At 35.7% G+C, this 22,744-nt stretch overlaps 1 protein-coding gene across 3 annotated transcripts in view; it reads right to left on the reverse strand.

The window, feature by feature from the left end:
* Positions 1-22,015, reverse strand: part of C6 (complement C6) — a 69,506-nt gene extending 47,491 nt beyond the window's left edge. For 2 of the 3 annotated variants that reach the window (XM_064375939.1, XM_064375941.1), the window contains exons 1-6: positions 21,859-22,015; positions 18,012-18,174; positions 16,500-16,656; positions 14,714-14,858; positions 10,674-10,815; positions 1,549-1,687 (exon numbers count right to left, since the gene is read on the reverse strand). In XM_064375939.1, coding sequence (XP_064232009.1) covers positions 1,549-1,687; positions 10,674-10,815; positions 14,714-14,858; positions 16,500-16,656; positions 18,012-18,174; positions 21,859-21,871 — 759 coding nt within the window. In that variant the 5' untranslated portion in view covers positions 21,872-22,015. Of the gene's footprint in view, positions 1-1,548; positions 1,688-10,673; positions 10,816-14,713; positions 14,859-16,499; positions 16,657-18,011; positions 18,175-21,411; positions 21,563-21,858 lie in introns of those variants that run through there. The other variant, XM_064375940.1, reaches the window with a different exon arrangement.
* Between the last annotated feature and the right edge of the window lie 729 nt (positions 22,016-22,744).

Genomic DNA, 22,744 nt, shown 5'->3' on the forward strand with positions numbered 1-22,744 from the left:
TGCAGTGGCACAATCTCGGCTCACTGCAGCCTCCGCCTCCTGGGTTCAAGCAATTCTTGTGCCTCAGCCTCCTGAGTAGCTGGGACTACAGGTGTGCACCACCATGCCTGGCTAAGTTTTGTATTTTTAATAGAGACAGGATTTCACCATGTTCCGCAGGCTGGTCTCAGACTCCTGACCTCACAGGATCCACCCGCCTTGGCTTCCCAAAGTGCTGGAATTACAGGCATGAGCCACAACAACTGGTCAAGCCTAAATTTTCTGTTAGCAATATTGATGTAAACAATTTTCTACATTTCCGGGGAGGTTGTTAGGGGAATCAAGTAAGGCAATATATGAAAGTACTTTGAAGACTCTGAAGTGTCATATAAGTGTGAAGTGTTACCTAAACCTCAGTTTGCTTCAATCTCATATACTTCCTTTAATTTGTTACTTGTAAAACTACATGAAATAGATGCTTACTGAAGATACAGGCAATATGCTTTTGTGAAATGATTGTATTTTGAAAGTAAACTTGTGGATTGGTTATTTTGGAACTAGAAAGCAACTTGCATCAGAACAGTATTACATACGAATGTTCAGGTTTTAGCTCCGTCTACAAAGCCTGTTCAATACAATACATCTTAAGAGCAGCATTATCAGTCTTCCCAGAGGTATTTGAATTTGACAGTTACTTCCCAAAGACATTCCCCACCTATTGTATATATTAGATGGTTTTAAATTGAGTGAATTGAATTGAAAAATGCCTGTATTTATATGTATATAAAGGTCTTTTTAAAAAAAGATTAAATGACTTTTTGCTAAATTCATTTTACCCATAAAGTGGATCTCAGAAATCATTGCACCTTCTGAAATTCTCTCTATCTTCTCAAATTTGTATGCATGAATGTCACCATTAAAATCATATATTTCCTGTTCTTATCACAAATTTGAAAAAGTAGATTACTCGTACTTTAGTGCAATGAGTGTGGAGCACTTATCTGTAAGGCACGGGTTAGATTCTGGGAGTAGGTAGTATGCTGCTTATCATCATTGACTAAAACAAACAAATAAACCAAACCAACTAATAAAATAGTAAGAAAAGTAAGCAGAACTATCTGATTAGACTGACTCATCATGATTTTTCTTATGAGCTTGGCACTTAAAAAAAAAAGTCTATATTTTGTGGTTATCTAAGAGAACTAACTAGGTTAGGAGAAAATTCTGAATAAATCAAACTGTTTATCGGTGTGGAGCTATTTTACAGCTGAATATTCACTGGCGAAGGAACCAACTCGAATCAAGAAAACCTGGCCTTGAATCTTGAATCATCTTCTTGCTAGCTGTTTGACTTCTGGAAAAGTTGTTACCTTAGTTTTTTCATCTGTAAATTGATGATATCACTGGCCTCATTGGGTGTGCATGGATAACATGCAAACACATAACAGGTGATTAAAATCGTTCACTATTTTTTCATTCTGTCCCTTCATTCATCACTAATTTTGCATGAGAAATTTAGCTTATAATCACTGATGATGTTGGAGTTGCCACCATGCTAGGCTGTCATACCTCAAAGCCGACATTTTCCAGATTGGCTGGAACACGGTATGGATTACTTGTCTTACTGCTTTTGGCAGTATTGCATATACCTCCAGTGAAAGAGTTATCAAGAACTTCTCCTCTGGGCTCTCCTGCCAGAAAATGAAACCTAGAAACAAAGTAGTTTTTAAGAATTCAATAGATGTAAAGCAATCTTTAAAATTACCTTAGTTATAAGAAAGGAATTCCTCTTCTAAACATTTTTGACTCAAGACAAATGACTTGAAGGAAGCCCTGCTACCCCTGCCTTTTTTTCTAGTCCTTGGTGAGGCATACAAGGAAGCTGGAAAGCTCAAACTCAGCTTCTCTGGCTCTATTCAGTTCTCCTATTCCACTTACTTAATTGTTCTTGTCTTTCAACATACAATAAAATCTTGATTTATAATTTTTTATGACTTACAAAGCCAGTGCAAAGTTTGGAAACAGATTATGAAATAAGGTATTATATAATAAATGCCATTCTGGGTCCACTTCTTACTGAGTGGAATTCTAATAGAGAGCTCATAATAAATAGTAATAGCAATATTTTAATGGAATTGTAATAACATTATAGTTTTACTAATAGCTGACTATAGTATTTAACATTTATTTTGTTTAAAAAATGCTTACATACTATTTACTATAAGCCAAGCAATAGTAAGTGCTTTACAAATATTAACTTAGTTAATATTTACTAATAGTAACTTATATTTATCATAACCATATAGTATAGATATAATTATTATACCTGTTTTACAAATGAGGATATTGAGGCACATAGAGATTAATTACCTTAGCATAAATCAAGTATTTAAGAAGTTATTTTGTTGTAGATAAAAAAGAAAACTTCTCCAAGATGCTAATACTTTTTCAAATTCTGAGAGATATTGATATGTATTCTGTGAAAAATGTAGTTTTATTGTCAAACTGTTTGGTAATGCTGTATTACATAGACTATAAAAATTGTTTTCTACAGGTCATGTCACAGCCTTAAAAAATATAAATTGTCAGTCTCCAGATACATTTGACCAAATAAGTTTGTCTTTTATAGAACATATACTGTAGTTCTAACAGAGTATCATTGGAAAATTCATGTAGGAGAAGGAATAGCATCCATGCCCTTTCTCTTCTCATGATCCTTCAGTACACCCATCCTTTCTGATAGTTTGGGGGGCTCAAGGGAACTCTAAACATCCTCAAAAATGTCATCCACGACTAACATGTCTGTTTCCCTTGTACTCCTTTTTTTTTTTTTTTTTGAGATGGAGTCTCACTGTGTTGCCCAGGCTGGAGTGCAGTGGCTCGATCTGGGATCACTGCAACCTCCACCTCCCAAGTTAAGTGATTCTTCTGCCTCAGCCTCCCAAGTAGCTGAGACTACAGGTGTGTGCCAATATGCCCGGCTAATTTTTGTAGTTTTAGCAGAGATGGGGTTTCACCATATTGGCCAGGCCTGTCTTGAACTCCTGACCTCGTGATCTACTTGCCTTGGCCTCCCAAAGTGCTGGGATTACAGATGTGAGCCACCACGCCCAGCCTCCCTTGTACTTCTATAGTGTTAACTCACAAGACAAAATGTACGTGAAAGGCACCACCTTTACCAGAAGCTGAAATATTAAATTTCATAACTATCACAGAGATCTGAAAAAAGACAATTAGACTTATCCATTTGTGAGGGAATCAAGAAGCAGTTCACTATGCCAGATTTTCGTGATCTGCTATTAGACATTTGGATTTAAAGTAGAAAATTCAATCAATTATGCAGGCACTTCTTCTAACCAATGAACACAATGTTTATCTATCAAAGAGGAGCAAGGATAATTTGAAAATTGTAAAGTGATGTTAAAATACTGAAAATAAAGTAAGGCTAAGATAAATACCTGTAAATTCTCTACCAATAAAATTGTGTTAATGTAAAAGTACACACACATACACACACACACACAACTTTTAAGTTTCTGAAATTGTTTCTTCACTTGAAAATGGAGCTAATTGCTTCTTTATAGTAGTTGTGGAAATTAACAGTGATTAGCACAGGACTGGCCTGCCCTATTAGAAGAAACAATACATATTAAGTCTCCCAATTTTTCTACCAGAAAAAGTAAATTTTAATTTTATTAACAGGTTGCATATTAAGTTCAAAAGTAATTGATTGCAGAAACAAAATCAATAAAAAAAATCAAATGTATTTCCATACAATAGCAATGAACAATTCAAAAATAAAATTAAAGAAATAATTCCATTTATAATAGCCTCTCAAAGAATAAAATCCTCAGGAATTTATTTAACAACAGGTCTAAGACTTGTACACTGAAAAGTATAAACAATTGTTGAAAGATATTAAGTGAAATCTCAACAAATAGAAAGACATTCTATATTAATGGATTGGAAGAATTTGTACTGTTAAGATAGAGATTCAAGACAATTATCAAAATTGCAGCTGCCTTTTTTTGTAAAAATTCACAAGCTAATTCTAAAAGTCGAAAGACCTAAAACAGCCAAGACAATCTTGAGAAAGAAGGACAAAGTTCAAGAATTTGCCATTCCTGATACACAGTTTGCTTCAAAATTAGGGTAATCAAGACAGAGTAGTAGTACTGGCATGAGGATAGACATATAGACCAATGGAACAGAATTGTATCTAGAAATAAATCCATATTCAATGGGGGAAAATAGTCCTAAATGAATGGTGCTGTAACAACCTGATAGTTATATTGCAAATGAATGAAATTGGGCCCCTTTCTTACATAATGCAAGAAAATTAATCAAAATAGATAATATAACCTAAATTTAAGAGCTAAAGATCTAGAACTTTTAGAAGACAATATAGGACTAAATATTTGTGATCTCCAGTAAGGCAAAGCCTTCTTAGATACGACATTAAAAGCACATTCAACAAAAGAAATAAATATATTAAACTTCACCAGAATTAAAATCTTTAGTGCTTTAAAGGACACCAACTAAAAAATGAAAATACAACTCACATAATGGGAGAAAATATTTCCAAATCACATATCTAATGAAAAACTTACACCCAGAATATACAAAAAATGCTTAGAATTAAATAATAAAAACAAATTAATTAATGAGCAAATGAGTATCTAAATATATATTTCTTTGAAAAAATATGAAAATGAGTAATCAGCATGTAAAAAAATGCTCGATGTTATTACTCATTAGGAAATACAAATCAAACTGGCAATGAGATACCATTTCACAGCCATTAGAATAGCTTTAACCAAAAGGTAAACAAAAACAGTTTTGAGGAAGGAGAAATTAATTTCCAATCATATGTAAGTGGGGGAAATGAAAAATGGTGCAGCCATTTTGGAAAATACTTGAGAGTTCTTCAAAAATTAAAAATATAATTACCATAAGGCTCTGCAATTCCATTGCTAGGTATATATGCAAGATAACTGAAAATATATATCAATGCAAAAACTTGTAGGTGAATGTTCATAGCAGCATTGCTCATATTAGAGAAAGTAGGAACAAACCAAATGTCCATTAGCTGATGAATGAATCAACTCAAGGTGATAGAATGATACAATGGGTTGTTATTCTCTCATAAAATGGAATGAAGTATTAGCATATACTTTATATGGGTGATTTAAAACAGTATGTTTTTTAAAATTGTCACCAGGTGTGGTGGCTCACGCCTGTAATCCAGCACTTTGGGAGGCTGAGGCAGGTGGATCATGAGGTCAGGAGTTCAAGGCCAGCCTAGCCAAGATGGTGAAACCCCATCTCTACAAAAAATACAAAAATTAGCTGGTGCAGTGGCAGGCAGTTGTAATCCCAGCTACTTGGGAGGCTGAGGCAGGAGAATCACTTGAGCCTGGGAGGTGGAGTTGCAGTGAGCTGAGATTGCATCACTACACTCTGGCCTGGGCGACAGAGCAAGAATCCCTCTCAAAATAAATAAATAAACAAATAAATTTGTCACATGATTGTACATATTTATGGGGTACATACTGATGTTTTCATACATACAATGTATAGTAATAAAATCAGGGTAATTAGCATATTCATCACTTCAAACATTATCATTTGTGTTGGGAACAGTCAGAATTTTCTCTTCTTGGTATTTGAAAATATGTGCTAAATTATTGTTAACTGTAGACACCTACAATGCTATAGAACACTAGAACTTGTTCCTCTTATCTGGCTGTAATTTTGTATCCTTTAGCCAATCTCTTCCTATCCTTCCCTTCCCCTACCCTTTCCAGTCCCTTGTTACCCTTATTCTACTCTATTTCTAAGAGATCAACGTTTTAAGCTTCTCCAGGTGAGTGAGAACATGTAGTGTTTATGTTTTTTTTCCTGGCTTATTTCACTTAATAACCCCCAGGCTCATCCATGTTTCTCTAGTGACAAGGTTTCATTCTGTTTTATGGGTGAATAGTATTCCATTTTGTATATGTACCACATTCTCTTTATTCATTTATCTGTTGATGGACACTTAGACTAATTCCATATCTTGGTTATTGTGAACAGTGCTGTAGTAAATATGGGGGTGCAGATATCTGTTCGGTGTACCAATTTCCTTTGCTTTGGATATATGCCCAGTAGTGGGATTGCTGGATCATATGGCAGTGCTGTTTGTAGTTTTTTGAGGAATCTCCATACTAGTCTTCATAAGAACTATACTAGTTTACATTCTCACCAACAATGCATGAGTTTCCTTTTATCCACATCCTTGCCAGCATTTGTTATTTTTTGTCTTTTTGATAATAGTCATTCCAGCTGTGGTAAGATGATACCTCACTGTTTTGGTTTTCATTTCCTTGATGATTAGTGATGTTGAACATTTTAAAACATATTTGTTGGATATTTTTATGTTTCCTTTTGGTAAATGTCTTATTAAGTTCATTTGTGCATTTTAAATTGTATTATTTATTTATTTTTGCTGTTGAGTTGTTTGAGTTCCTTATATATCCTGGATATTAACTCCTTGTCAGATGAATGATTGGCAAATACTTTTTTTCCACTCTATAGGTTGTCTTTTCACTTTGTTATTCTTTCCTCTGCTGTGCAAAAAGCTTTTCAGTTTGATATAATCCCATATGTCTATTTATGATTTTGTTGCTTCTGCTTTTGAGGTCTTATTCATAAAATATTTTCTCACATGAACGTTCTAAGGGTTTTCCCCTATAATTTTCTCTAATAGTTTAATAGTTCTGGAATTTTACATGTCAGTCTTTAATCTATTTTGAGTTGATTTTTGTATAGTGTGAGTGGTGGGGGTCCAGTTTCATTATTCTGCATATGGATATCCAGTTTTCTCAGCACCATTAAAGAAACTCTTGTTTCCCCAGTGCATAATCTTGGCAACTTTGTCAAAAATCAGTTGGTTGTAAATACATGGTTTTATTTTTGGGTTCTGTATTCTGTTCCATTCGTCTATGTGTCTGTTTTTATGCCAGTAATATGCTGCTTGGGTTATCATAGCTTTGTAACATGTAACACATGTAAGACGTACATTTTGAAATGTGGTAGTGTGATGCCTTTGGTGTGTGTGTGTTTTTTTTTTTTTTTTTTTTTTTTTTTTTTGAGACTGAGTCTTGCTGTGTTTCCCAAGCTGGAGTGCAGTGGTGTGATCTCAGCTAACTGCAACCTCTGTCTCCTGGGTTCAAGCGATTCTCCTGCCTCAGCCTCCCAAGGAGCTGGGACTACATGTGCCCACCACCACACCCGGCTAATTTTTGTATTTTTGGTAGAGACAGGGTTTCACTGTGTTGGCCAGGCTGGTATCAGGATTATACTGGACTTGTAGAATGAGTTTGGAAAAGTTCCCTTTTGATTTTTTGGGGATACCTTGATAATAATTCCTATTAGTTCTTAAAAAGTTTGGTGAAATTCTGCAGTGAAACTGTCCAGTCCTGGGCTTTCCTTTGTTGGGAGACTTTTTATTATTGATTTAATCTCATTACTCACAATTGGTCTGTTTCCTATTTCTTCTTGATTCAATATTGGTAAGTTTTTTTGTATCCAGAAATTTATTCATTTCCTTTAGGTTTTCAAATTTGTTGGCATATTGTTGTTTATAATAGTCTTTAATGATCCTTTATATTTCTGTATTACCAATTATGAGCATATGGATGAATCTTAAAAACATTATAGTAAGTGCAAAAAGGCAGACACAGGCTGCATATTGTATAATCCCGTTTTTATGAAATGTCTAGAATATACAAATTTACGTGAACAGGAAGTGAATTAGCGGTTTCCTAGGGCTAGGAGTTGGGTAGAAGGGGAAAATAAATGAAGCCTAATATCTAATATGTGCAAAGGTTTTATTTTGGTTATATTAAAAACATTCTAAAATTATATCATGGTGATGGTTATGTAAATCTGTGAATATGCTAAAGATGATTGAATTAGACACTTTCAATGGGTGAACTGTATGGCATGCAAATTACATCTCAATAAGGCTGTTTTTTAAAATGAGTGAATTCTGTGGGTTACCTAAGATGCAGATTATATTCAAATAGCTGAAAGCCTAACAGTGAAGACTACAAACCTGTTCACCTTATACTGCTTTGTACTATGTACTTATGTTTGTCACAAGCAAAAAAGGGCTTGAGAAAAATGGCTCTTAGGTCACAAGGAATCTATAATGGTGACAGCTATTTGTGGAGAGCCTGAAGATAGAATTTTATGGAGGTGTTTCCAGCAGGCCATGCCCAGGAAATCTTTTAGGGGCTAAGCCAGCTAAGAAGAAATTTTCAGTTCTATTCTTTCCTTTCCCTTCTCAGATATTGATATTGACGTAAAATAATTTAGTGTTTCACATACAGTGTTGCCCTTAATACTTTAGGTTTCTAAAGTGCTTTGATCTAACCTGATTTATGTGTCATATTTTGTAACTTTTTGAATATAACTAGAAATATGTAAATCAAAAATATGTATTTGTGTGTATGCATGAATTTTCACATATATACGTGTGTGATCCCTACTCACAGGTCTCACTATTCGCCACATAGATGAACGTGTCCTTTCAACTGTGTGTGTATCTGTATACACAATGAGCCTGAGAAAAAAACAAATAGCGTGCTATTGTTGCCTGATTCTTGCTTCATATTTAAGAACTAGTGACTGATGTTGGCAATGTAGAAATTATTTTATCTCTTTCTTGGAGAAGTATCATTTACAAAGAAGGACAGCCACTCAGGAAGCTTTTTCTCTTGTGGTTTGAAATCTGTTGGGGAGCAGGGCACAGAGGAGAGGCAGAGATTCTAGGGCCAGCAGATTAGAACAGGATTACGTTAAGCAATTCTCAAAACTCTTAGTCCCTGGGGAGGCAGGACTGGTTGTCCTGAGCCAGCAGGCTTTGCTCATTTCTGAGAATCCTTGGGACAACAGCTCTGGTTGGCAGAGGGCCACATAGTCCTTCAGCCAAAGTACACATAGCATGTGGTCCTCCCCATCTGTAACTCGAGTCTAGATCAACTGAACAAAAGGTGATTTTGAAATGTCACCCTTCATCAATCAGAACATTAGAAAATGGATTATCAGTGGGAGTTTTTGGCTGACGTTTTCTTGCAGCCAAAGCAAGAGAAGGAAACCATTTCTGCACATGGATAAGAACATGTTGTTGTAGCACTTCCATTGAGATCACCACTAGTTAGACATTCTTAGGACAAAACCTCACATCAGTTTATAGTCATCCAACATATAGATGAGGAAACTGAGGCCCAGAGTTGTTAAATAACTCAGCTGTGGTGTAGTGAGATAATGCAGAACTGGTTTTAGTTCTACATTAGAATCAGCTGAGTTATTTAGAACCCAGCTCCTCTTACTTTCAGACTAATGGTTTTTCCATGTTAATGGTGTCCTTGGGTTTGGGTCAATATTTTCTGGGTTTTATTTTAAATCAAATGAGGTTGTATTTGCAATTGTGGCTGTTTGTCTTAGGTGTCTCGAGGTTTCATATTATGCAACTCTGGCAGCATTAAGTGAAGATTCTAATTTTTTAAAGTCCAATATGAAGGAACAGAAATTGATAGCAAACTATTTGCCTTCTGGCCAAAAATTTAAAAGGGGTTTCTTTATTATGTCAAGGGAAGAGGATAGGAGATTATCTTTACTGATTTTTCTTATGTTTCAAATTAAGGCTCGCTTTTTTCATAATATCCTAATATCGTTCAAGAACACTGGTTCAGTTTAATGAATTTAGGACCTCTTGAGAAACCCCCAATGTGCTCATGACTGGGTATTCCTGAAATAGGGACACTAGAAGAAAGAGCTATGTGATCTCCTGAGGTTTCTTCCAGGTTATCTCATTTGTAAGGTGGATGTAGTCCGGAATCAGCATGAAATAGTGGAAATAGCCTGGGTTAAGCCTGGATTTGAATCCTGGTTCCACCATTTGCTAGTTGGTAGAATTGGTAAGGGTATTTAAGCTTTCTGAGACTCAGTTTGTAAGCTGAGAGTGGATAATAATATAGGTCTGGCCTCCGCCATTAGGCTCTACTGACCTACTCACACATCACACAGTCTGTGGGAGAGAATACTTAGCTATATTCACTTCACCTCTTACTCTCTTACGTTTTCATTGTTGCTTAGCCTTTTCTTTTTCTCTGTATTTGCCTAACTTCTTTCTTTTTGGCCTTATCGCTCATTATTGAACTCTGGGCTTGCTTCTCACACTGGAAGATTGGTTTTCTTTGTCTAATGTTTTGACTTCATAGGCATACTTTTTTATGACACCCTGTTTCTCAATTTGCTTCTGACATTTCTGAGTGGTTATTCAACCATTCAAGGCCTAGCTCCAGGACCCCACCCTGGCAATTCCTGGCTTGGTGGGTTTTCTACCATTCTGCTCTAATCCATTCCAAAACTTTCTGAGAGATGCATGAGAACTAAAACAAGCCATGTTTATGAAGGGTCCATAGCATTGCCTGGCACAAACTATATGTGAAAACGCTAGCTTTCACTTCTCAGGAGTGAGGATCATGGCCATATGCTTCCTGAACATGGAAGAATCAGATATAGGGCTGGTCGGACTAGTAAGAAGTTAATGAGGAAAATGGACAATGATGTATCTCATTGCTCCTTCTGACTCATTTGTTCTGATACCTGTTCTCCCCAAGATGATAAAAAAGAGTGTTACATACCCATTGCCCATCAACTGTATGCTAGGGATGGGAGTATACTTCCGTGAGCATACTGCCTTTGTCCTCCCACAGTCCCTTTCATCTGAATTGTCTCCACAGTCATTTTCTCCATTGCATTCTAACTTTCTGGCAATGCAGCGGCCTGGTCAAGAAAAGCAAACAACATCATTGCAACAAATTATCATTTTAGAAAGTATTTATTAGTTTGAAACACAAATGCTTTAAATTTCAAGGTAAAATTGAAGGCAAGTCTTCACTATTTTTGATAGAGTTTTAGGAGCACATAAAAATGGAGTGATAAACTGATATTTCCACCTGTAAGATTACAGGGGTCACCACAGAATTATTTAGTTGCTGATTGTCTTTAAAAGGAGAAGTAATCCTAGACTACCATTCCCATTACAGCGAGCTGCTATAGAGATCATGTTCAGTAGAAGAAAATTAACAGGAGGTTCAGAATTTTGTTTTGATCCAGGATGGGAGATCAAGGTTACTGTTTTTATTTAAAAACCTGTAATTTACAGACACACACACAGACACACACACACAATAACATGGCTGGATCTCTCAAATTTTATGTTGGGTGAAAAAAGCCAGACACATGAGTCATGTTATGTGATTCCTTTACATGATGTCCAGAAAGAAGGAGGGGGAATTAACTAGAAAGAAGGTGGGAACTTTTTGGGTTTATAGGAATTTTCTATATCTTGATATAGAAATCTGTACTTTCTATATCTTGACATAGGGTTGTTTACATGATTGTATAATTTGTGAAAAATTAGAATCTGTATATTTACTATTTATAATTACAGATTTTATTAAATATACTACATATTTTACTATATATAATTACTGTATGTAATTGTTTTACTGCATATAGTTTGCTATATCTATTTTTTGGACAAGTTAAGTGTCTAGATACCACAGTAGCAAGTTGAGTGAGCAAATTTAGAAAATGGTACAAATTTCATGTGCTCAAATAATTACCTTCCATTTTTGACTCACTGAATTTCATAAGGATCCTTGAAATCAGTGTGTAACTATATATTACAGAAATTGAAATGCCTACGTGCAATGACAGATATCTCCTCTCTTGCCCTTCACCTTCTTGCCTGTATTTGATGATGTTGGCATCTGTACTGGCATGTACAGGTCCAACTGACAATGATGAAAGGTTTTACTTGAGATTATCTGGTTGACTATTTTAAGATGTAATTAGTATCTCACTACAATTATGCATGACTATTTTGACTAAAATGCTCAGGAAGATTGGGCATTCTGTTGAATTAAAATTTTTTTAATTAATAGAGAGTTCCCAAGAAAGTACTTGGTTTCAACTTTTTTGGTTAATAATCTTCACTTAGAAGGTAGGAGTGTAATTAAAATAATTACATCTTCCATCTTGCATTATGTCAGGACTATTATTATAAAGAATTATAGCTATAAGCACTGTAATCACACAGGACTGAAAATACAGATTGAACTGAATGTCTGTTCATCCCATGACTTGACCTGAAAGCTGCTCTATTTTTAAACAGTGTACTTCTAGTTTTTTGTTTCGTTTCATTTTCAGGGCAGAACAGAATGGGAATTTTAGTTTGAAATAGGCTATTTATTAAAATACGCATCTATACATATTACATTTTTTTTTTAAAGTTTTGAACCTAGCACTTATAAATTTAAGCAAAGGCTTATTTTTGATATGGTTACACTAAAATTACACTTTATTAGACAGAAGGAAGGATATACATGTAGAGTATAGTTCTCATTAGCTTAGCTTTGTGAGCAGAGTACCAGATTTGTAAGAATACAAGAAACTCCATCACACTTTATTAGACAGAAGGAAGGATACACATGTAGAGTATAGTTCTCATTAGCTTAGCTTTGTGAGCAGAGTACCAGATTTGTAAGAATACAAGAAACTCTATTTAGTACTTAGACAAATATCATAGCCTATTAGCAAGGGCAGGGATGAAGGGAAGAGGATACCTCTTGAGTGATGTTTAGGAATAGGCCTGATGTGACAAAGGTGAGAATGGTTCCAGGCCATAAAAACTCTATGGAATAGAAAGCATAAGGGGAGAGATATTGTAAGCCATAAAAATATTCCATACCAAAGAAAGAATGAGAAATTAAAGGACAGTTTGAATATTGCAGGATTTGCAGGAGTCACCGTGCTTAGCCAGCACATGCCTGTATACATTTACACTTGGAACCACGCAATCATGCAGAAATCGCACGTTTTTCCTAACCATTGGAAGCTATTTGTGTCACTGAAATGCTGTATTATTTTTTAAAACCAGCTGCAAATTCTCTAGTTTTTTATGCTTAAAATTACGACTTTGAAAGAAGAGTTGGTGTATTGCATGGGAATTAACCTAATGGGTAATGCTTAAAAATCCATGTATACATCAAAATAATCCATTTCATCTTGAGGACTCTTGGGAAACTCTGAACCTCAGTCATAAGGGAGGAAAGGCAAGATGGTTAATCTTTTCAGGTGAGATAGTTCTTCGTTAATTGAGGGCCAAACAACTAACTCAAGCATCTCGAGTCAGAAAAACAATCATTCATACAACCTCCTATTCCCATTGACAGTGGCATTAGTAGATGCTTTTAGGAGAGCAAAATAGTATACCATCTTCAACGGAATATTTAACAACCAAAAGGCTATGGCATCACCCAGTCAGAATGGATGCCAGATACATCTGTGCCAGGGATTTACCGATCAGTTTCTGGATCATGAAAAGATCTAGGGATTTTGGGCTCTGGGAAGCAGGGCATGGGTTTCACAGGGAGGACAGGGTTGCTGCTGCTTACCAACCATTACAGACACATCTTTATAATGCAGCTAATTTAAAATCAATGGTTATGGACATAACTATTGATGAACTGACAATCTGCTGTGCTTACACTGCTAACTTTTCTAAAATTATTCATTATGAATTGGTGACCTATGGATGCATCTCAAGGCTTCTCAAACTTTGAGTATTTTTGGCCTGAATGCAGCTCTTTTGTAATTTTTCATAGATTTATCATCTACTGAATAAAAGAGTCTTTGTTGGTGGTAAAAAAAACCATCTTTCAAGCTTCAAATAGTTATACTTTAGTTCTAGATCTTGATTTTGACATTATGGATATAATGATCAGGTCTGTATTACCCTCCGCCATTGTCATCAGGATTTTGCTCTGATTGCCTCTTTTGTCCATTTGTGACATGACCTTACTCATATAGCCACAAAGTATATCTCCCCACCTACATCCCACCTTCATATTCCAGATTTGGAATGGAAGTGGATAGAGGAAAACCCTGACCCCAGCATTCCTGTCTGACATTCAGAAAAAGTTGGCAAAGCTGAAGGCAGGAAGCAGGGAGTAAGAGGGGAAAACATGGGTTCCAAGGTCTTGGGTCAATTTTCTGTGGAATTGGAATTTGTTATTTAGTTTACTTTACTTTACTTTTCAGGATATCCCAGAGTACAAGAAGTGATGGATTTTATTCATCTGAAATTTAGTTTTATTGTAACTTCAAGTTGACTCCTTAGATAGGAGGTCAGTGAACTATGGCCTGTGGGCTAAAACTAACTTGAACTATGGCCATCTGTTTCTGTAAAGCAAATTTTATTGGAACACAGCCATGCTCATTTGTGTATGTGCTTTTGACTTTGTCTTTTGGAATTAATTTTAGAGCCAGTCAAGAAAGTTTTCTGTATCATCTCCAGTCATCCTCCAACATGATATCTTAATATTCTTGTCATAATAAATTATATTAAAAATCTTTTAAAATACATCCTTTCTTTTTAAATTATCCTGATTATAGAGTTGTGCATATCAGATAAGTGGTCAAAATGGTTTAACTTGAAAGCCATAACTTAACAGTGGAATATCGTGGTAATTGGCAGCATAACACTCCCATTCCACTATGCTTAAGATGTGGTGGGATTTCTCTGTGATGGATTTTACTGTTAGTCAATTGGAGTAACTTTGATTTAGTCAAGTTATTTTTAGTGGAGACTTAGCATTTCACAAAAAAACATTACCACTGTCACAGCGAAATTTATTCTTGCAGTCTGCCTCTTCAATTTTGCAGAGCTTAGATGGAATGCATGGTTGAAAGGCCATCAGGGGCTCAGTGCATGGCTGTCCCCCAAACTGACTGGGACGCACGACAGATCTAACTTTAGTCTGAAAAGAAAGAAGAGAAAGATATAACTCTGAGGCAGGGTCAAGGTCAAAATGTATTGAGAAAACTGGACTTCTCAATCACAACAGTGATTTTTCCTATGGTAATGTTTCTTAAATTTTACTAATGATTCTTCCAGTTCCATTATTATGCTCCCTTAGGGAAATAATCGCTGCGGTGGGCCTCTGTTTTCCATCTAGTAAAATGAGAAAGTGGGTCAAAAAGGTTTCTAAGGCTTCTTATAACTCTGAAACCAGATGGTTTATACATTTTCAAAATAAAATGTATAAATGTTTGCTGAGAGTCTCTTGAGTATAGTAAATTCCTCCAGGCAATAACAGCCTTTCTGTATCTCAAAGATAGTGTGAAGGGATAAATGTGAAATAATTTTGAGGTTCTTTTGCATAAGGAAGTCCCTGTGAAAACCAATGCTAACATAGTCTACACTTTAAAAAGATTTTAAATGGTGAGTAGTAAAATGGTGAGTCAAGGGAGAATAGCAATACAATAGGACTAAAATGTACTGACTTTGAAGACAGAAAAATTCAATTTATTAATTGTTGGATATATTCTTGGGCAAATTACTTAACCCCAAATAAGCAATAACTTTCTCATCTGTAAAATGGGTAGAGAAACACAATATAATGTGAAGTTTGAATAAGGTGACACATGAAAGGGACCTAGAAGAGTTCCCCTTAGAAAGTAGGTATTCCACACATGAGTTTCTTTTTCTTCTCTGCTGTGCAGATGCTCAGCACGGCCCTGACTGTGGTTCACATTGGCCAATCCCCTTACAGGAATGAGCGTGAGGTGGGTAAATATTGCAATTGGGAACAACAAACAAATTGAGGGACTGCTGTGAAGAGAGGGAATGTAGAGGATGGGCAAGGAGTCAAGGTTTTGATTCATTTCCCTCATTTCTGTCTGGTTTGAAACCTTGGACTGAAACCCTGTTTTTATTATTATTATTATTATTATTATTATTATTATTTTATTTTAGTGCAGGTTGAGCCTACTTAGTTTGAAAACCCAAAATCCAAAATGCTCCAAAATCTATAATCTTTTGAGTGCCAACATGATGGCACAGTGGAGTATTGTGTATGTAAATACTTATCATAAATTTGTTTCATGAATAAAATGATTTAAAATATTGCATAAAACTATCTTAGGGCTATGGGTATAAGGTGTATATGAAACATAAATGAATTTCATGTTTAGACTGTGTCCCATCCCCAAGCTACTACATTATGTATACACAAATATTTCAGAACTAAAAAACATCCAAAATCCAAAGCACTTCTGATCCCAACAATTCGGATAAGGATCACTCAATCTGTATAAACACTTTTGCTTGCTTTCAGAATTCTCAGAAGGCACAGGCAGTAGAATTCAGAACTGGGTAAGTACAATACCAATAGTGGGAGCAAAATTTCTTTTTTGTGATCAAAGACAGTAAAATATATAAAATACATTCCTTCTTCCACCCAAAAAAAGTGCTAAATGGAATTTTCCCTGAATGGAAGCTGAGACAATTGACTTTCAGAAATTGAAGTAATTCAGCATTACTGTGTTGTTAAGCTTGTCAGGGAATCCGAGCCCTCTATTGTGATCCATATTTCCTGGACATGCGCATGGTCACCTACCTGTTTTTCAACACAAGGGTCACAGTCTGACCATGGTCCAAAATCTCCTAGGAGGCAGTTGATGGGGCATGCTTGCCAGTTACATTCTCTAGTCTCCAGCTTGGTGCAAATCTGTTCACAAAAGTTTTCCTGATAGTACTTATCTACTACTATTTGCCTGTAATAGTGAAGAAAAAGTTGCTTAGAATGATTGTATTTACCATGGATCCTGCATCATTGAGCATTAACTACAATAAATAGAAAAGAAAGAAAATTTTCATAGAAAAATTAGGCAGGTTGGCATATATGCAGTTCTCACCACTTAATAGAACTCAGACATATTTTGTGAGGCCCTGTGCAAAATGAAAATGGGAAACCTCTTGCTCAAAACTAAGAACTTCAGGATAGCAATGGCAGATCATTAAGGGCATGAAGCCCTTCTAAGTGTGGGTCCTATGTGACTGCACATGTTACACCATGAAGCCAGCCATGTTGGAGCTCCTCAAATGGACTGGAGGGCAAAGAAAGATGAAAGGAGAGAAAGATCCTACAAATTGCTTAAAGGGGGACAACACAGGGTGCTGTGGGACTAAGGATGCAAAGAGAAAGTGACATGAAAGAAACATCCTGAATAATTCACATGAATTCTTCAGGTCACAGAAGGAAGGGAATTTAGAGGAAGTGACATGTGCAAAGATTTGAAGTGGAAGAGAGGATGTCCAGGTAGCTCTCCAGGGAGGAGCTTGTGTAACTGGCCAGGAATATTTGCTGTTCTTTGTAGGTAGCAGGGAGCTACTGAAGGACTCTTGAGTAGAGGAATATTGTAAACAAATCTGTTTTTACATACTTAGTAGATGGTTTATTGGGGAAGTCAATTGGTAATTTTAATGAGATTCACACTACATATGTAAAAATAGTTTTCTAAAATAAGGATCCTAAAAAATGTTGTAATGGTTAAAACACATTAAGTATATGATTTTCTCCTCTAACTTGTGAGCGTCTCAGTGGTACAGAAACATTTAACAGATTTAAAGAAACTGTGGGGGATAAGAAGTCTGAATTGGTGAAAAGACTGAATTATTAAATGTTATCAAGAATGAATAGTTTTGTTGCCATTTTGTATAAGCCAATAATCAAGCTAATAGCTAGCAGTTCTGCTCAATTGAGGTCCTGTTAGACTCGGTTTAATGAGTAGAAAATTCTCTATAATTAACTCACTAACTGTAGGCAAGCAGAGTTATATGCTGATTGAAAAAAAAGCTTGAGTAGTGATTCTAAGCAAGTTAGTCAACTGACATGTTGCACAGATTCTTAATTAAATTTCTTTGAAACCCCTTGTTTTTGTAGAGAGAACAAAAGTAGATTTCCTTTCAACCTCATTAGAGAAAGACTTCAAATTTTATCCAAATGTGTAAATTTTAACTTTGAGATATATACATTTTTCCCATTGTTTTGTGTGGCACTCCTGATATTGCTGACTTCATCCTTGAGTTCTTCCAGGGCACAAAGAAAAGCTACAAAGCTTATACCTACCTCTGTCTGCTCTGGGTTCCAGAATTGCAGGTTTTTGAGCAGCTGGTCCACTGAGTCCATGGGTAGTGATCACAGAAGCAGGCTTGGCCCTTGTTGATCAGAGCACTCAGCAGGATGCAGTACAAGATGGAGTGTCTGGCCATGCCTCGGGAGCCTCCAGGCCCTAAAATAAAAGAATATATACCACATGTCAAATGCTTTTTCGAGGGTAAACCTTCACAGGTCATCCTGAGTCACAGATTCAAATGTGATTTTAGAAAATATATGCATTTTTCTGCCTTTCTTAAGGCAGTCAACACCTATAAATTTACATGCTCATAAGTACAAATCCTATTTTTAAAGATTTTTAGGGTGGCGATTACCATAGCACAACCCCCAGTACTAGTAAGTTTCTTCAAATGGTTGGTGATAGGCTACAAGACAAAGTATGTAGCATGTGTTTGTAATCCATTTCATTCCTAAAAGTATTTTAGATATATACAATCTTATTCTTCTCAAAATACCTGCTTCTTTTGTGTGGGCAATACCCTCAAGATCATATCAGTTGCTCCTACTTTTCTGGAACTGGGAAATAAGTTTAGATCATTCTTCTGGAAGCTCTTTTTCATTTCCTGACATGCTGGAAACCTGCTACACAGAAAGTTTACTGACTCCTTGTAGAGTCAGATAAATAAGAGTTGGAAAGCGTCTTTGAAACCTCCAGATCAAACTCCTTCATTTTAGGGAGATGAAATGAGGCTCAAGGCAGAGCAATAGTGTTGAGGCTGCAGGACAAGTAAGAGTTCACCACCCCGGCTTCTTGAATGAGGTATAGTCCTTCACTGAGTTTCTAAGAATCCTAAGTACTGTGTTACTGGAGCATCAAGATGCCTGGAGCTCCACCACCCAGGCCATAAGAGGTTGAACAGCAAAATCTTTGACCAGTGGTTCCCACTTATGGTCTTGAGGATCCATGAGTTATTTGCAAAATCATGCCTTCCCTCTGTTATTGCCAGTTTAATCTTTACATTCCTAATGAAACTTGCAGCATGATTAATATATGTACATATCAATAATGCTACTGTAAATATAGTAGTAACATTTACTTTAAAAAGTCAAATGCCGTTCACCTAATTTTTCTGTCTCAGTTTCACTATCTGTAAAATAAAGGTAATATCTACCTCATAAGGCTTTTGTTAGGATTCAGTAAGAAGGTTTATGTAAAATGCTTAGAACAGTCTTTGGGATAGAATGATCACTCAATGCTAGCTTTTCAAATTAGTAATAACTTTTAAGAATGTTACAAATTTAATAGTAGCTGTTGGTCATACATTTTCGATAGATATTTCCAAATTGCCCTGCTGAAATACGGCTCTTTCATGTCTCAGAGGATGAGTTTCTGATTATATTTTTATGTGGCTTGTTTATATTTCTTAGTTTTGATGTAAGGATACCTCAGTAAAAATAATTGGGTTCATTATTCGATAAATCTTGATTTAAGCCAAGAGCTTGAGATCAAATAGAAGAATTGTTTCTTCAGTATGTTCAGAAACTAGGGTATTTCTTGTTAATAAATCAGTAAGCTTTTTCAACTCTCCTACAAGCTCAAACAACAATGCCCGAATAAAAGTAACCAAATCCATTGATATATGGCTGAATATGTCTTTCAATTTAAAATGGAATCCACACACGTTTTGGTATTCATTGTGTGCTGCTAGGCATTGAATGAGACACAAAGAAATAGAAGCCTTTATCATTGTCTAGGAGAGTAGACAGAAACTGAAAATACTACCTATGCTTTTTTTTTTTTTTTTTTTTTTGAGGCGGAGTTTCGCTCTTGATACCCAGGCTGGAGTGCAATGGCGCGATCTCGGCTCACCGCAACCTCCGCCTCCTGGGTTCAGGCAATTCTCCTGCCTCAGCCTCCTGAGTAGCTGGGATTACAGGCACGCGCCACCGTGCCCAGCTAATTTTTTGTATTAGTAGAGACGGGGTTTCACCATGTTGACCAGGATGGTCTCGATCTCTTGACCTCGTGATCCACCCGCCTCGGCCTCCCAAAGTGCTGGGATTACAGGTTTGAGCCACCGCGCCCGGCCTACCTATGCTTTTTAACCAAGCTTGTAAGTCCAACTCATGCTGCTACAGCTCTAGACTATTTCAGCCATAAAAATAAGGGGCTTTTTTTTCCCACTACACTTGCAAGCTGATTCTAGTTTCCTGGTAAGTAACTCATCTTTTCTGGTTTTCCTCAGCAACACAGAACCACAGGATATTGGACAAGAGTAGCCAGATGGAATTTAGGTTGTGATCAGACATATGATGTGAGTCCCACACATCCAACCTGAGTTTAAGATTGGGTGGAGTTTCACTGGCTTCAGGGCCCTTGGGAGCTGAGGCTCCTAAATAATGTGAAACATTCCTTTCAACCCGTAGATAAACTAGAGAAACCACCTCCTATACCCTTTACCCTTGCCCCCACGCTGCCAAAATTAGAATCTTCTCGTACAGGGACATTTTCAGTAAGAAAAACTAAACAGATGCTTTGTTGTTTATTTTTTTTCTTATTAGATGTTGGGTGAGACCAATATCTTCCAGAATATTTCTCTCAATTGTAGAGAAAACAAAGCTTCTTGTGAGATTTCCATGTAAATAATTTGAAGAAGTTAAATTGCAAGAGATTACATGTTCTCAGTTCTCAGCAGACAGTCTTTTAACTTCAAAAAACTTGAAATGTATGGGTGAATTTTATTTCAACTATCATCAGAAAGTGTAAAAACTGAACCCTTATAAAATATTTTAATCTCTCTTTAAGTTATAACTGTTCTGAGGCAATATGGAGCCTGATATAAATTAAGGTGGTAATTTATATCATCAAATTAAAACTTATTTGATGAGGTATTAATGAAAGAGCTAATTGGTAGCTTTTTTTTTAATATTCTATTGTTAGGAGGAAAAATTATTCTATGTTAAAACAATTTTTATTCAAATAAAAGTGATTACTTCTGTGTTTTTTTGTTATGATGGCCTAGCATATTGTATTATATGGTTTCTTATTTATTTCTACATTGCTAGGCATTTTGGAGGTATCTAAAATTACACGCAGGCATTTTACCCATTACTATACAATTTTCATACAAACATAGAATAAAAGAAGGTTCGCTGAATAGAGGAAGATAGGAAAAAAATCTTCCACTTCAGTGCCATGGTAGAAGAGCCGAAATTCTGCAGTTTTCTCATAGTTGCCATCCCCTCTTGAATTTTCCAAAAATCCGTGATTCCATTGAACCATTGATGATGGCTTTAGGAGCATTTAGAGAAGTTCAATTAAAGTGAAGTCCATCTTATTCTAACCAGTCACCATCTAATGTATTATACTCACATGAACCATTTGTCTACAAGCCAGTTCAGCACATCTTACCCAACAGATTTCAGAGGATGCTCTAGTTTATCCCAAACTGTATGTTCTTCCTTTACATCTCCATGTAAATATTGAATTTCTTATTTCTTATTATTTTTTTCTGTGCATGCCCAGAGGCTTAAGAAAAGGTATTTACTATTGCCAAGGTAAGCTGGGTAGTCCAGACGCACAACTGACCTTTGCTAACAAATATGTTTGCTTTACTCTAAACTGTGGTTTAACTCATAGAGAAGCCTGATCTGAAATGTCCTCTGGAATGACATTTGTTTGAAAAACATGACCTCTGATTCTTTTGAGATGTAAATAAAGCGATTACAAAAAAGAAAGACAAAGAAATGATTATAGTCTGAGTTATGTATTTTTATGCATGAAACAGTAATTTCATTGGAAACATGATTAACAATTTTGAAATATTAAGATTGAAAATGAAATCATCATATTACTCACCTTTAAGCAGCATTTGTAGTGTCCTGGGACCTAACCTGCAAATTATGAGGAAAAATAGATATGCACAATAAAGAGTGTATATATGTTAATCCAAACAAAGCTTCTTTTCTTATTGCTAGCTAACGCAAGGTAATGCTGTCATATCTCAGAGGCCTAGAAACATCTATAGTGTTGCCAAGATAAACATTCTGTGAACCTTGAACTTTGCAAATGGTTACGCCAATCGGCAGTAACCCTGAAACTGGGTGTTGGATGTTACACAGAATCCTGAATTTTCAGTGATTTTTCAATTCAAGGACTACTGCATAGAAATCTCTGTTTCCATTTTAAAGAATCTTTTAGTTTAATTGCTTAAAATTGATGTCCCCCTTAGGAATGTATAGATTCTTGTTTTTTTGACTATAGAATATTTATTGGTAACTAATAGATGTTATTTGTAGACAATATGATTGTATATGTAGAAAGTGTAAAAATCTACAAACATTAGAATTAATAAATGAATTTAGTAAAATTTCTCAAGACAAGTTTATTATAGAAAATAAAGTATTTCTATATGCCAGCAAAAGCAAACAAAAAATTTAATTTGGAAAGATTTAAAATAATAATGATCAAATGAGCTCTTTATATGTGATGATGATTATGCTTCTCTGAAATGGTTGCAATATAACTTGAGATTGACTAAAATGGATTTCATCCTAAGGTTAAGCAGAACAAAATAGTGCAATAGAAAAGAGAAAACTATAGTAACTGAGAATGTGGATTCGTATTCTAGTCTTGTTTCTGCACTAAGCAGCTACCAGCTATGTGAGCTTCAATAAATCACTTTACCTATTTGGAAAACTGGTTCCTCATTTGTAAAATAAGTGTTTTTCAAACTTTTTTCAAA

Source organism: Aotus nancymaae, unplaced genomic scaffold (assembly GCF_030222135.1).
Source record: "Aotus nancymaae isolate 86718 unplaced genomic scaffold, 86718_ANA_hifiasm-v0.15.2.pri h1tg000014l, whole genome shotgun sequence".
In the NCBI taxonomy this organism is placed as follows: domain Eukaryota; kingdom Metazoa; phylum Chordata; class Mammalia; order Primates; family Aotidae; genus Aotus; species Aotus nancymaae.